This window comes from Myotis brandtii, unplaced genomic scaffold, assembly GCF_000412655.1.
Source record: "Myotis brandtii unplaced genomic scaffold, ASM41265v1 scaffold523, whole genome shotgun sequence".
NCBI classification, from domain to species: domain Eukaryota; kingdom Metazoa; phylum Chordata; class Mammalia; order Chiroptera; family Vespertilionidae; genus Myotis; species Myotis brandtii.
This window is the reverse complement of record NW_005369902.1, coordinates 2,873,860-2,890,134: the sequence shown is the minus strand read 5'-3', so window position 1 is coordinate 2,890,134 and position 16,275 is coordinate 2,873,860. Positions and strand designations below refer to the sequence as shown.

General features: G+C 37.1%; 1 protein-coding gene across 8 annotated transcripts in view; it reads left to right on the top strand.

Annotated features, from left to right (window-relative positions):
* Nucleotides 1–504: 504 nt before the first annotated feature.
* Nucleotides 505–16,275, top strand: part of RHOT1 (ras homolog family member T1) — a 44,157-nt gene continuing 28,386 nt past the window's right edge. For 7 of the 8 annotated variants that reach the window (XR_001364278.1, XR_001364279.1, XM_014548865.1 and 4 more), the window contains exons 1-8: nucleotides 3,329–3,387; nucleotides 5,202–5,283; nucleotides 7,303–7,346; nucleotides 7,810–7,863; nucleotides 8,018–8,070; nucleotides 10,108–10,216; nucleotides 10,518–10,619; nucleotides 15,459–15,557. Coding sequence is in view for 6 of the 8 variants with exons in the window: in XM_014548865.1 (XP_014404351.1) it covers nucleotides 3,355–3,387; nucleotides 5,202–5,283; nucleotides 7,303–7,346; nucleotides 7,810–7,863; nucleotides 8,018–8,070; nucleotides 10,108–10,216; nucleotides 10,518–10,619; nucleotides 15,459–15,557 (576 nt within the window). In the remaining 2 variants the exon portion in view is untranslated. Of the gene's footprint in view, nucleotides 582–3,328; nucleotides 3,388–5,201; nucleotides 5,284–7,302; nucleotides 7,347–7,809; nucleotides 7,864–8,017; nucleotides 8,071–10,107; nucleotides 10,217–10,517; nucleotides 10,620–15,458; nucleotides 15,558–16,275 lie in introns of those variants that run through there. The other variant, XM_014548861.1, reaches the window with a different exon arrangement.

Below are 16,275 nucleotides of genomic sequence, written 5' to 3'. Positions count from 1 at the left end.
AGCAGTAAGCTGCCTTGTAGCATTCAGTCTTATTGTCAGAACTACCAAACACTTCTAGAAAAAATTAAAATTATCTTGTAGCATGTTTGGGAACTAAAGTAATGATTGTAGCAAAAAAGCTTCATTACTGATTATATTGAGATTAAAAAATATATTCTCAAAAAAATAAAAATAAAATGGGATCATGCTGATTTATACCTACATAAATGTCATTTTAAAAGTAAATTGGAACAATTGGAGCCCCCAAATAGTGACAGTAACAGCTTATAAACCATAGAATAATCCATGAGACCATGCTAATATGAATCAGAAGGGAAGTTTTTTTCTTACAGTAAAATGCAAAGTAATGTAGAAGGTTTGATAGAAACAAAATTTAAGCATCATGAATGACTGCTTAAACCAGTGGGCAAAAGTTTGATGAGAAACAGGATATTAACATAGTCCCAAGTATCTCCTCCTAAGATACATATTAATTACAATAGGAAAAATAACTTTATAGTGGCAGGCACCACCTCCTCCAAGTGATGACAGCCAACATCACCAGTAACGGGACAAAATTGACACCATCAGTCTTGACCCAGGTAAGACTCCCTTCTGCTGTGATGCACTGAAGAGGGTGCAATATCACTTCTAGGATATTCCTGCCAAAAATGCAAAACCTGAACTTAATCATGAGATAACATCATACAAACCCAATTGAGGGATAGTGTACAAATTCAATGGCTTGTATTCTTCAAAAAGTTAAGGTCATGATAGATTGAGGAACTAAAGATTAAAGGGGACTAAAGAGACTGACAACCAAATGCAATATTTGATCTTGGTCAGAAAAACAAAGAGTTTTCTTTGCTATAAAAGATGATAGTGGGACGAATGTGAGGTGTGATAAAGTCTATAGATTAGATGATAGTGTTTATTGGTGTTAATTTCCTGATCTTGACAATGCACTGTGGTTATGTAAGAGAACGATCTTGTCTTTAGGACATGTATACTACGGTGCATTAGCACCCGTAAAGGGTCATCATGTCTGCAACTTACTCTCAAATGGTTTTAAAAAAAATTTTAAGTATATATATTTAGAGAGAGAATGATAATGCAGATGTGGTTAAATGTTAACATATGTGGAATTTGGTTAAAGGACAGACCTGGCTCCTTTGTACTATTTTTGCAGTTTTTTGTAAGTCTGAAATTTTCTTAAAATAAGTTAAAAAAAAAAATTGAGCCAGACCTGCTGAATTAGTCACCAATGAATCAGCGAGTATCTTAATTAACTTACGTAGTATTTGTGTATGCAATGTTTGCTGACTTTAGGGGGTCACCATTCCTTTTCTGTATTTTTAACTTGTGTTAACAATATTTTTTAAAGTCTGGCATAAGAAAAAGAACACTGGCTTAGCCATCAAGAGATGGGTTATTCTCTTAGGTGTGCAACTAATCTTTTAGTGAGACCTTGAGAAAATAACTGTCTCTGGGTCCTAGGTTCTTTATCAGAATATATTTGGGGGGAGCTGGACCAGCTGACATTGATGACTAGGTTCTAGCAGTTCTGTGATGTTGGGCTCTGAGTTCACTGACACAGTCAGAACTCAGTGACAGTGTTTACTCTCAGCCACTTGGAAAAGACCCAAGTGTTCTCACACAGTCAGTTGAAAAGAACCGAGGAAATCAGAGCTAGAAGGCACCTGTTAGACCATCTAATTTGTCCCTCCACCAGCAGCCCTTACTTGTTCACAGCACACCCTCTGTTTGGACCAGTACTCTCCAGCCATTCGTTATTTTTCCAGAGACTTGACTTGTGTTTTCAGTTCATCCTTTTTTTTTTTGAGTCATTTAAAAAAAAAAAAAGAATGTGACTTCTCTTACCTTTAAAATTTTCCAGTTATTTTATATTTCGACTTTACTTTTGGAAACTGTAATTTGCTATTATGGCAGAGATTAATAGGCAGTGGACTGTTTTCCTTGAGAATAACAAAAGGATTTAGTTAATAAGCAGTTGGATGTTTAATGATAGCAATTATATGATCAGAAAGGGAGGAGAATGCACGGCACATTTCAGAATGAAAATTAAGATTTTTAAGTTTGTGCATTAAAAAATTTTCTAGGTTAGAAAATGTAATGAGAAAGTTTCTTTGCTCTTATTAACCCTTTAAATATGATACCCTAAAAAAGAAAGAATGTAAGGGTGTACAGAAATATGCACTCTGACCTTTTATTGGTAAGGATGTAAATTGATTTATTCTTTTTTGGAGGTAATTTAACAATATCTATTAAAAACATAAAAGATTATGCATGCTGCCCTGACCAGTTTGGCTCAGTGGATAGAGCGTTGGCCTGCGGACTCAAGGGTCCCAAGTTCAATTCCAGTCAAGGGCATGTACCTTTGTTGCGGGCACATACCCAGTAGGGAGTGTGCAGGAGGCAGCTGATCGATGTTTCTCTCTCATCAATGTTTCTAACTCTCTATCCCTCTCCCTTCCTCTCTGTAAAAAATCATTAAAATATATTTTTTAAAAAAAAGATTATGCATGCTAACTTGAGTTCCACTTCTAGAAATTTATCCTTTAGAAATAATCATTGTAGCATTGTTTATAAAAGTAAAAACCTCAACAGTGTTCATTGTTAGATTATATTAATTATGACACATCATACAATGGATTCTTATACAACTATCCAAAACTAATGTAAGAAGCTTTCTAAATATTAATATAAATCATATAGCAAATATGATTGCTATTTTTTAATTGTGATAAAATATACAAAACATAATATTTAATATTTTAACCATTTGTAAATGTACAATTTAGGAGCATTAAATACATTCACAATTTTGTGTAACCATCACCACTGTCTAGATCTAAAACTTTTTATCATACTTAACAAAAATTCTGTACCCATTAAATAATACAGAATTCCTTCTCTCTCCCAGGAGATTTTTATATACAACATGGAATACTGCCCAAATACATAATTAAATAAAAAAGGAAGATTGTAAAATAGTATGAATACTATGATTTCACTGTGGTAAATTATTATATTAACTTGAGTGTAGGAAAAATCTGGGAGACTGTCTATATTAAATTGTTAATGAGGACATTATGGGAGAATTTTACTTACATATAATAAATTTTGATAATTTTTTGTTTTAAACAATGAGTATGTGTAACTTTCTAAGCAGAAGAAAAAAAGATATACTTGAAGTATTGTAATAAAATGTGGTAATTTTGGATGCCTCTGATTTTAGCTAACAAATAACAGACTTTCTATGTGGTTGCTGAATTATGAGCTTATGAACCTGAACACTCGATTAAAGTAATGATTTTTCTTTTCACAGCTAGAGTTGGGAAGACATCACTGATTATGTCTCTGGTCAGTGAAGAATTTCCAGAGGAGGTAAACATTTTGATTTCTTTTGCTGTTTTTTAAATGTTTTAAATTTCTCAAAATTGAACTAAAATGAAACAAATTTTGCCTTTTTTGCGTGTGCTTCCTTTCTGACAGTTGTGATTTTTGAAAAGGCTCATATTATTTTATACAAGACATCCCTGAAATATGGTGTAAGAGAAAGAGTCACCCTAGATCTGAGTTCACCTCAGTCCTTTGCATTTCCTATACTTTTGACCTTGGCTGGGATATTGTCATCTCTGTGCCTTATTATTCTCATATGTAAAATGGGAGCTGAAAGGGATATTAGAAGTCATCTAATCTGTGTAATCCTTTCATTTTGTGTGTGTGTGTGTGTGTGTGTGTGTGTGATTGTTTCTTAAACATAAAATGTTGCTCATAATCCCAAAACATAAAACAGATGAGTATTCCTTTCGTGGAAGTTAGGGCAAAAGGGCTGAATCCCCACCTGCCTTCCACCTGACACCCCCTAGTCTTTGAGGCATTAGAACTACTAGGATTCTGACACACATATTTAAAACCCTTTAATATTATCCACCTCCATCATTTTACAAATAGAGAAACTAATTCATTCTGCCTTTGCCTACTTACCTCAAAGGATTGTTGTGGGTCTCAAATGAGATAAGCTTAATGGGAGTGCTACTAAAAGTAAAGTGGTTTTTATTATTACTGGCAATATATTTGTTTACATTTTGGAAGTTCCAGTATGGGGATTGCTGGTTAAGGCCTTACGTAAAATCAGGATATTGTTATGGGGAATGGGATCAGTGCAAATGGGATGAAAATTATTTCTTTTTATTTTCTTTATTCACATTGCAGGTGTTATTAGTGCCACAATTTACATTTGATCCCCCCCCCCTTTTTTTTTACTCTTACTTAAGTAGGAATATCTGTATAATTTCATTATTTAGACAGGAATATGATGTATGATATAATAGTGTTTTCAACAGTGGCCATATGACCATTCATTATTTCTTTCGCTTTTTTTCCCTTTTAAGTAACATGGTTAAATAACTACTGCTTAATTTATGAAATGAAGTGTATTTTCCTTTGTCGTTTATAGAATTAGCAACATTAATTATGATCACCCAGGATGTAATACCTAAAAGTTTTCTATGATAGTTTAACTTAGTTTAGAATTGTCATTTTAGCATAGTCCTCTTGAGTGTGAATAAGGGATTTTTAATTGATTAAAAATCATCCAGTATTTCTAAAAAATGGGATCATTAAACATAAGGCTTATTATGTTGCCAATTAGTTATCTTCCAGAAGAAATGAATTTTGATAACATTGTTTTATTTGAGGATTATTTTAGATTAACATAGTTCTTCATTTGTAGAGTATGTCAAGCTTTCAACAAAATAGAATGAAAACGACATTAGATTTTACAATGTACAATAAGGGGCATTAAATACATTCACAATTTTGTGTAGCCAACATCACTTTCTACATCTAAAACTTTTTTATCATCCTCAACATTTAAAGACCTAATGTTTAAAACACCAAATTAATTTAAGTACTGTGTTAGGCTACATCAGATCTGAAGTATTCTTTTATGTCCAGTGCCCACACAGGTAGAAATGAGCTTTTTTTAAAAAGTGATTTATCATATACCATTAATATATATTTGCATTTGTAGTAAAACACAAAAATAAGCATTTAAAAGTACAACAAATACCTGTAAGAATAGATATGGATGAAAGGGGCTAATATATAGATACATTTACATAATCTGTTAACAATTTTAATCTATCATATCCAAAGGTGGCCTATTTTTCTTCTATATTTGTTTTCAAATGAAGGTTCCTCCTCGGGCAGAAGAAATCACTATTCCAGCTGATGTCACCCCTGAGAGAGTTCCAACACACATCGTAGATTACTCAGGTAATGAATGACCTATTGTAGGTGAACCCGTAGGGTTAGTTCAGTAATCTGAAAAAAGGTACTTACTGAGGTTTAAAAAATATTAAAGAGGAGTGGTCCTTTTTTCTAGCAATAAATGATCATTTACCATTCTTGTTTCATTTATATCTTCCTGCCAGTCCCCACCCCAGACCCACCTAAAGCCTCCATCTTGCAGTTCTCTTCCCTCATTTACTAAGGTGGGTTCCATAATGATGAAAAGGAAGGAGGAATGGTAAATGACAAGAAGTAGATAAATCATTACCCTCCTTGAATTGTCATGTTTGCAGAGAGAAGTTCTGGGATAATTTGTTATCAGGCGTGCTCTGATGATTTGGAACGCGCTCTAAATTTCAGAATTTGTTGATTTCTAAATTTGTTCTTTAATTTTTCAGCCTTTGTCTTAAATAAAATAATAGTTAAAACAGTTGTCAAGTTGCTTACATTATATGATAATAGAAGCACATTTGTATTGCTTCTTATAATTTAAATTTTTTTCTATACACTACTACTTTTTAATCATTAAATTATTGTGCTTTGTTCTGGGACTTTTTTTTTTTTTAAAGAGTCAGTTGTAACATGTACCACTCTGATGGGTGATGTTGACAGTGGGGGGAGCTATATGGAGGCAGGAGGTAGATGGGAAATCTCTGTACCCTTTACTCAGTTTTGCTGTGAACCTAAAACTGGTCTAAACAATAAAATCTATTTTTTTAAATAGATATAACTACATTGTAATACTTTGTTTTGCCAAACTGGTATCTCATATAGCCTAAAAATAAATGTTAGCACTGTGCAGTTGGAAACGTGACTATTTGAAAACTTGAAGTGTGGCTAGTCTAAATTGAAGTGTGCCCTAAGTGTACAATACAGTGCATTTAGAAGATTTAGTATGAAGCCAGAATATAAAATAGCTCATTAGTACTTTTTCTGAGTATATATTGAAATTTTAATATTTTTGATGTTTTAGATTAAGTAAAAGAGTAATTTTACCTGTTACTTTTCTTAAGGTGACTACTAGCAAATTAAAAATTACATATATATGCTTGCATTGTATTTCTACTGGACAGCACTGTGCTATATTAGAAGCTGAGCGGAGCGGATGCTTTCTGCTACAGTCTCATAACTGTAGCTTAACTTATAGAATCATTTTTTTTAGATAAGTGTAGCCATATAATTAGATTCACTTCAATATTAGAATTGGAGCCAAAACCCATTATTACTGAACATATGAAAAGATATTAAAAATGGCCAGTTATTTTAGCATAGTGTAAAGTGCAATTGAACTTACATATGATATTAGTTTGTATGTCAGAAATAACAGGCATTTTTGGGGAAAACGTTTAATATAAGATGATCTGAATTAATATATCAATAATGGCTTTGCTCTTCATTTGTGTGCTTCCTCCAACCTACATCATGCATATCTCGTGTACCTTGGGGTTGTAGGCACAACTACCCATTGATACCAGTTCTGGCCAGAGTTACGCATTAGAGAGGGAATTTTTGACTCATCATTACCATGCTCTAGTTTTGCTTCTGGGGCCTGGTTAATATTACTCATATCTGCTATCTAGATCTTAAGCTTGTATTGCCCAGATTCTCATGTGGCCTTTTAACCTTGTGTGGATAGACGCTTTGTCTGGGCTTCTGACTTTTCAGCACACAGTCTTCTAGCTTGGGTTTCTGATCTCTTTTGCCTGACCCTTCTCAACTCTGGGTCAGATGCCGGCCTAGATTTATAACAGTTCCTTTTGCTCTTCTGTGTCTGAGTAATCCTCTTGTAAACCTGTCTTTCAGTGCCAGCCAGCTTCCTTATCACCCTTCCCTTCCCCTGCCCTGCCTTTGTCTTTGCCACCTAGTCTGGCACTATACCATGGCTTAAGGAATAAGGGATGTTTAGAGGGATGTTAGATGGGTGTTGCATAGATTTTAGCCTGGCCATTCGTTTTTATGGACATGTGTAAAGTATGAAACTATTTTTTACTTTGTCATTTGTAGAAGCAGAACAGAGTGATGAACAACTTCATCAAGAAATATCACAGGTTAGTGACCTGGCCTGTGTGGATCAGTGGTTAGAGCGTCGGCCCGGGTACTGAAGAGTTGCAGGTTCGATTCTGATCAAGGACGTGTACCTGGGTTGTAGGTTTGATCCCTGGCCCTGATCGGGGCACACGCAGGAGGCAACCAATCGATGTGTCTATTTCTCCCACCCTCCCTCCCTCCTTTCCACTCTCTCTAAAAATCGTTGGAAAAAAATATCTTCAGGTGAGGATTAACCAAAAAACCCCCAAAATCACAGATGAGTTAAAAAATAGTAATAGGTTTTTATGGGAAAACAGTGATGATTCTAAGTCTTATTTTTTTATTCTCTAACTTATTTTGTTGTTATTGCTGAGTTTGAGTATCTATTTTTGCTGTAAGTCCTTAGGAACTTTTTCCTCTTAGAGACGTACTGTTTTTCTTATTATTACAAAAATACTATTGATTTGTTCATTTTTCTTGTAGGCTAATGTCATCTGCATAGTTTATGCTGTTAACAACAAGCATTCTATTGATAAGGTAGGACTATATGACTTTTTTCACCATATTTAGTTAAATTTCAGTGGGGGCACTTTCAAAATTGATCCCCAGTTTAGAATTATAGGGGTCTTAGGCCGGGTATTTTTCAAAGAAGATCCTCATGTGGCTTAGCTCTTGTTCATTTTCATTTTAGGTAACAAGTCGATGGATTCCTCTCATAAATGAAAGAACAGACAAAGACAGCAGGTATTTTCTCTCTCCAACTTCGTATATTGAAAATTTCAAACTTACAGGAAAGTTGCAAGAAGTAGTATAATGAACATCTATAAACACTTCACTTAAACCCACCAGTTGTTAACATTTTGCCACATTTGTTTTATCTATAGGTCTGTCTCCCTGTTTGCATACACACTCCTTTTTTGGAAGAAATGATTTGAGGCAACACAAATATTTGAGAACAAAGTACAGAATAGAGCTGTGATTCATAATTTCAGACATTAAGTATTTTGATAATTAATCCTGCATTTCTCTTTCTCAACCCACTGCTTGAAAAGTCTCAGCTTTAGAATTCCTCTTCAACTGCACTGTATGTGCCCTCTCACTTAGATGCCCATTTGATGAGGAATGACACTCTCCCTTGTCATTGATTGCTCATTGTGTGGGTATGTAAGAGCATGCGACTTGGAGGAAAGTGAACGACCTTTGAAACCTGGTTTGGCTGCTTATGAGCTTTAAGACTGACTTCAACCCTGGCTGGCATTGGTCAGTGGGTAGAGCGTCAGCCTGTGCACCATAGGGTCTTGTGTTCAATTCCTAGTCAAGAGCACATACCTGGATTGCAGATTTGATCCTGGCCTCCTGCGGGAGGCAACCAGTTGATGTGTCTCTTTCCCATGGGTGTTTCTCTCTCTCTCCTCTCTCTCTCTCTCTCCCTTCCACTCCCTCTAAAAATCAGTGGAGAAAATATCCTGGGGTGAGGATTAACAAAACAAAACAAAAAAGACTTTGACTTCATTGAGCCTGTTTCCTCAACTGTTAGCAGAAATGAGGATAATACTTGTGGTTATTTTAAGAATCCAATGAAATAATGCATATGTGAGTGCTTTATAAGTTCTCTGAAAAACTACGGATCTTCATTTATAATTTATACAGAGAGATTTCTTTGAAATTCTTTGGAAGATATTTTCCCATTGATTTTTAGAGTGCAAAGGAGGGGAAGAGACAGATAGAGAGAAATATCAGTGTGAGAGAGACACATTGATTGGTTGCTTCCCACAAGTGCCCCGACCAGGGCCAGGGACCAAGCCTGCAACCGAGGCACTTGCCCTTGATTGGAATTGAACTCTCAGGCTGACGCTCTGTCCATTGAAACCAAACCGGCTAGGGCTCTGCTTCTTAAAGAATGCTTTCAGTCTTTTCTGTCTCAGGAGATATACCCATTTTATCTAGCAAAAAACCTATGTATTTTTTTTTATTTTTATTTTTTTGCCTTTTCCTCAACCTCGATATCTAATCTAACAGCAGAATCATACCATATCACCCTATAAATATTTCACTATGTATCTCTAAAGATAACAAATGACTGCATTTTAAAAGGTCCATCATATTATGCCATTACCCCAGTAGCTTCCCATTTTACATTTACAATAAAACCTACTCTCCTTACTACATCTATAAGTCCTTGTGTCTGATCTTTGCTCCTCTCCCTCACCCCATTTCATACCTCTTTTGCTCCGGACTCTCCAGCCACTCTTGCATTTTTTTTTGCTTTTTGGACTAAACAAGTTGTTTTTTAGTTTGGGGTCTTTGTACATGCTGTCCTTCTTACGCCCAGCTCTTCATATGGCAGATTCCATTTCATCCTTCACTCCTTGACTCAACTGCCACCTTGTCAGAAAGATTTTCCCTGATTATCACATATAATTAGTTCCCTTTCATTACTCTAGCCCATATCCCCCTATTTATTTTCTTCATAGTGCTTAACAGAATTGGAAATTGTCTTGTTTGTTTATTTGCTTATTGTCCATTTCCTATTTACACTATTAGAATGGGGATGGACTTTCCCTATGTCCTTAATGCCTACAACAGTACCTGGCTTACCATAGGTACTCAATAAGTATTTGTTGAATATGCTTTCTAGTGGGCTTGAGCTGACTACAGTAGAGGGTTCATATTGGGGAGATTAAGTATACCTTACTAGTTAGAATGGGTTAATGTACATTAAAATATAAATCTAACGTATGTTGTCTTCCTTAGTATTACAATGTGCCCTGTTTATTTCAGGTTGCCTTTGATATTGGTTGGGAACAAATCTGATCTAGTGGAATATAGCAGTATGGAGACCATCCTTCCTATTATGAACCAGTACACTGAAATAGAAACCTGTGTGGAGGTATGCCTTGTTTGATTTTGAAATTTACTGTTGGTGAATTCTTACTAATTGAGGTTGGGAATAGAAGGCTGGGGAGATGTGGGATGGAATAAATTTCCTGCTGTTTGTGAAGTCATGTAAACCAAATAAAATAGAGAACTTGAAGTTGGCCTCTGGGCTCTTTGTAGACAACCATCTTGTGATATCTACTAAGAAAAATGCATTTTCAGTTTCTTCAAGGAATCTTATTACCTTATTTTCGTGGTTTTAACTCTCATAATTGCTTTCAGAGTGTAAAATTTTAAACTTTTTTTTTTTTTAGTGTTCAGCAAAAAATCTGAAGAACATATCAGAGCTCTTTTATTATGCCCAGAAAGCTGTTCTTCATCCTACAGGGCCCTTGTACTGCCCAGAGGAGAAAGAGGTAACCGCCCCCGCCAGCTCCCCAGTTTGTGTTAGTAGGGGCTGGAATGTATAGGTACTAACTCTAATGTGGTAGTGATTTTTAGTAACTCTTAAGTATTGTTGTAAACTTCTGCAATTTAAATTTATTGTTTATTATACTTACATTTTCTAGGTATTTTTCTTCAAAGATATTCACATTAAATACTCAGAAAAGTATTCCATATCAAATACTATTTCAGGAAATGTCATTAGAACAAACAGGAGAATTGGCAATAATAACAGCAAGAAGTCCAAAGACTTAGCTACTTGCTTTGCTACTATAAAGTCCATAAACTTAAAAACATACACAAAGAAAAAACTTGTGTAGTTATTTGACATGGATACAACATGTAATAAAACTTGAATATTCCCTTTTGTTTCGTAGCTAAGAAACACAATAATTCCTTAATGAAATATCTAAAATTGAATAATATTTTGCCATATACTTTTAAAATTAATTATTTTTTATTTAAAATTCACATACCATAAAATTTACCCCTTTAAAGTGTGCAATTCGGTGGTTTTAGTATATTCACACAGTTGTATGTTCATCACCACTGTCTAATTCCAGAATATTTCATCACCTCAAAAAGAAACCCTGTACCCATTAGTAGTTACCCCCACTCCCCCAACCCCGGGCAACCAGTAATCTACTTTCTGTCTGTATGGATTTGCTTTTTGTGGACATTTCATATAAATGGACTCATACAGCATGTGGTCTTTCTGTTGGCTTCTTTCACATAGCATAGTAATGTTTTCAGGGTACATCCATGTTGTAGCATGTATTAGCATTTCATTTCTTTAATGGCTAAACAATACTTTATTGTATGGCTATATTTCACATTTTGTTTATCTACTTATCTATTGATGGACTTTTGGGTTGTTTTACATTTTATGGCTATCTATCTACCTATATATATAAAAGCCTAAGCAACCAGTCGTCTGGTAGCTATGATGTGCACCAGGGGTCCTCAAACTACGGCCCGCGGGCCACATGCAAATACAAATATTGTATTTGTTCCTGTTTTGTTTTTTTACTTCAAAATAAGATATGTGCAGTGTGCATAGGAATTTGTTCATAGTTTTTTTTTTAAACTATAGTCCGGCCCTCCAACGGTCTGAGGGACAGTGAACTGGCCCCCTGTTTAAAAAGTTTGAGGACTCCTGATGTGCACTGACCACCAGGGGGTAGACACTCAACGCAGGAGCTGCCCCCTGGTGGTCAGTGCACTCCCACAGCGGGAGAGCTGCTCAGCTGACCAACGGACATGGGGCTCATGGCTCCTGGTCCTGGCATCAGGACTGACTGGGTTCGAGGAGCAAGGCTGCGATAATGAGCAGTGGTTGTGCAATCATGGGTGTGCCAGTATCACCCTACGACGGGTGCACGGAGACTGCAGCAAAGCAGCAGTCACTCTACTGGGCAGCGGCGGCAGGCGCAGCGGGGCTGGGATGAACAGGAGCGGCACGGTGCCTGGCCCCAACTCGGGCTCCTCCCTGGCCACCTGCCACTTCTCGCACTACTTCATGCTGTGCAGGATCAACAGGGACAGTGGGCTGAAGCCCGACAAGCTGGCGGGTAAGGCTGGGCTGCAGCGGTGCGGAAGTCCACTGATCCCTGCAGGCCAGACCAAGGGACCCCACTGGTGCATGAATCCATGCACCGGGCCTCTAGGTGTGAATATAACTGCTATAAACATTAACACACAAGTTTGAACATCTGTTTTCAATTCCTTTGTATAATTAGGAATGAAGTTGCTAGATCACATGGTAATTCTATGTTTAACTTATTGAGGAACCACTAAATTGTATGAAGGTTCCAGTTTCTTCACCTCTTTGCCAATACTTGTTATTCCTTCCCCTCCACCCACTTTTTTAATATATTATTACTAGAGGCCCGGTGCATGAAATTCGTTCACTTGGGGTTGGGGGTAGGTTGTCCCTCAGCCCGGCCTGTGCCCTCTTGCAGTCTGGGAGCCCTCAGAGGATGTCCTACTGATGGCTTAGGCCCGCTCCCTGCCACCACCACTGCGCTCGCAAGCCGTGAGCCTGAATTCTGGCTGAGCAGCTCTCCCTCTATGGAAGCGCACTGACCACCAGGGAGCAGCTCCTGCGTTGAGCATCTACTCCCTGGTAGTCAGTACGCGTCATAGCAACCAGTTGTTCCTTCGTTCGGTCAATTTGCATATTAGCCTTTTATTATATAGGATAGCCATAGTGGATGTGAATGGTATCTCACTATTGTTTTGATTTGCATTTCCCTGATGGGTAATGATGTTGTTCAGCTTTTCTTGTGGTTATTTTGCCATTTGTATATCTTCTTTGGAGAAATGTCTGTTTAATTCTTTTGGCTATTTCTTGAGTTGTCTTTTTACTGTTGAGTATTTAAGAAATAAAAAGTTGTAGATATTTTCAGGAAAAGTTTATAGTATAGGTAAGTGGTTGGCTGCTTTGACCAATGAGCCACATTTGGTCTGGCCACTTGTTTTTTGTATAGCCTATGAGCTGAGAATACATTTTATATTTTTATTATCTCTCTCTCTTTTTTTTCTTTTTGGTTTTTAGAGAGAATGGAAGGGAAGGGGAGAGACAGAGTGAGAGAAACATCAATGTGAGAGAGATGCATTGATTGCTTGCCTTCCCAGCCAATGCTCTAACCACTGAGCAACTGGCCAGGGCCAGAGCTGCATTTTTAAATGACTGCAAAAAGTTCAAAAGGAGTAATATTTTGTGATATGGGAAAATTATGTGACATTTAGAATTTATCATTCATGAATAATGTTTTATTGCAACACAGCCATCCTCATTCCTTTATGTTTACTGGGGCTGCTTTCCTGCCACAAAGGCAGAGTTGAGTAGTTGCAGCAGAGTTTGTATGTGGTACTCACACTTCTCAGTGCTGAGTGCTGCTTGGCGCACTGCTAATTGCACTGGCACAGCTATAACTTGACAGTATTTTAGTACCACGTGTATCACTATACTGTGGTGTTTTATTTTGTTATCAGTGCTTTACCTATCCTGCCAAAACAAGAAAAGAAAAAAGTCAGTTTTTAGTTGGAAAAGCAGCTGTATGTTCTAAGCTCAAATTATTTTGGGGGAGAGGGGTGGTTACCTCAGTGCAAGCACAAAAGAAATTTCCACATTTCATACTTCATTTGACTCTGCAGTTGAGGAGCTTCCACCCAACCTTCAATCAGGACTCACTAAGCTGCATATAATGACATGCTAGCAGGCAAAAATCAAGAAAAGAATCTAATATAATTCTGCAAATGCTTTCCAAGCAATGAATGTGCCCAATTAAAATTATATGTGTATGGATATGTATCAGTACTGGCAGTATGTAACTGTACAAAAAGACATATTTCAAAGAAAAGTATGTAAAATTTTACAGATAAACATTGCAATCAATTTTTATGATAGGGAACACTAATTTTGAACCCCAACTTAGCAAAATGTTAACTCTCTTAGAAGATTTTCATTCTTCTCATTAGTAGACCTGTATAGCAAATTTATACTGTTTTTATTATATTTTGAATTTCATCAATAAAAACGTTGTGGAAATTTTATTCTCTCTTGCTATATAAGTACTTCCATGACATTCTTGATTTTTCTGTTTGGTTATTTGCTTTGTAGCCCTTTACAGAAGAAGTGCTGACCTCTGGTATAAATAATTAATCTGAGTTACCCCTTAATCTGACCCTGATTTACTTTTCCTTAATCCTGGTTTACTGTTTCTTAATTGGAATGCTTCTTTCTAATTTACTCTTAATCCAGAATTTCCCAAATTCGCTTGATTGTAGTCACTAGACATACTTGTTAAAAACACAGACTACCTTCTGATTCAGCCAGGAAATTTGATCTTATGATCAAGAAAATTTGGGAAGCAGTCTCATGCTATAGAGATTTACCTCTGAGCCCTTAGCCTACTGGTACATTAAATCGCCTCTGTTAGTTCTCAATTCTTTAATTGCTTTTTACTTAGGTCTATTATTAGTTCTGCTAATCACCCCCACCCCTGCCCCTTCCCCAATCACCTGAATAAAATACCACCATCTGTTATTCATTTCGTAGGTGGACCTGCTTGAAGTAAAATCTGCAAATTTGGAGACTATCCTTTGTTTTACACAAGAACAAGCACTGAGTCTAAGCTATACCAGAAGCTTTTATTTAGACAATAACAACCTTTAACACAGATTGGGATCATCAAAAAGATCATATTAAAAATTAAGCCTGCCCCTGGCCAGGTGGCTCAGTTGGTTGGAGCATCGTTGGTACCCCAAAGGGTTGTGAGCTGGATTCCTGGTCAGGGCACATACAGAGATTGCAGGTTTGATTTTAGTCGCATAGGGGAGGCAACCTCCTGTGGCCCCTCCCTCCAGCCGGCCCTGCCCCCGACCAGCCCCTCACCCCCACCCCGAACGGGGGTGGGGCTGGCCAGCCAACCTCCCTCGGCCCCTCCCCTTGGCCAGGCCAGCCGGATCCCACCCATGCATGAATTTGTGCACCAGGCCTCTAGTATATAGATATGACTGGAAGAATGAATATTCTCTAAAGATGTACTTCTCTTGCCTATCCTTGGAGGATTCGTGGTCATGTGGGGGCATTTGATCATTCCAAATATTGGTCCTCATTTACTTAAAAAGGTTTGAGTATAAAAATAAATGGCTTTGCTTTAGTTAATTTTTCACGCTGGTTGTATTTGCTGTTACGTATTTGATGGTGAGAACAATCAGAATTACTCTTAGCCTTATGAAAATCATATTTAAAAATCTAAGCTATTTTAATTAAAACAATTGTTTCTTTTCTCATTGATTTCTAGATGAAGCCAGCCTGTATAAAAGCCCTTACTCGTATATTTAAAATATCTGATCAAGATAATGATGGCACTCTCAATGATGCTGAGCTCAACTTCTTTCAGGTAACCTTCCTCTTTTTCTGATGTTTGTATACCTTGTTGTGTTATTTTGGAGGGGTGGGACTGAGAAAAGCTATTAGAATTTATTAGCTTAAACAGTGATATATTGATAAATTTGAGTCTGTTTCATGTAAAAATTACCTTTCATATCAAGCTATTTAAGTCTTTGCCTAGGGTATAAAACTCTCTTATGCATAGGAATCAAGGAGACTCTTTGATAGCATTATTTCATGGTACACAATGGATGTGTATTTAGGATGACGAAGTCTGAACTCTGAGTTATTTTTCTTTCTTGGTTTTGTATAACATAGCTTCACAAAGAGCCCTGTGTTTTAGAAATGTGATGGGGAGAGTAGGGAAGGCTTCTTTCCTTCTAAGTATGACATGTTTTACATAAATAATACAAGGCAGAGACCATCCTAATTTATAATTTGTTTCTTTCGGTTGCAACTCATTGATTTAATATTGCTTTGTAGACTAATGTTTTTATATATTTACTAGAGGCCTGGTGCACAAAAATTTGTGCACTCGGGGGGGCAGGGGTGTCCCTCAGCCCGGCCTGTGCCCTCTTGCAGTCTGGGACCCCTCGGGAGATAACGACCTGCTGGCTTAGGCCCGCTCCCGGGTGGCAGAGGGCAGGCCCAATCCCTAGGTGCAGCCCCTGGTTGGGCTCAGAGCAGGGCTGATTGGGGAGTTGGGGTGCCGCCCCCTGTCATGCACA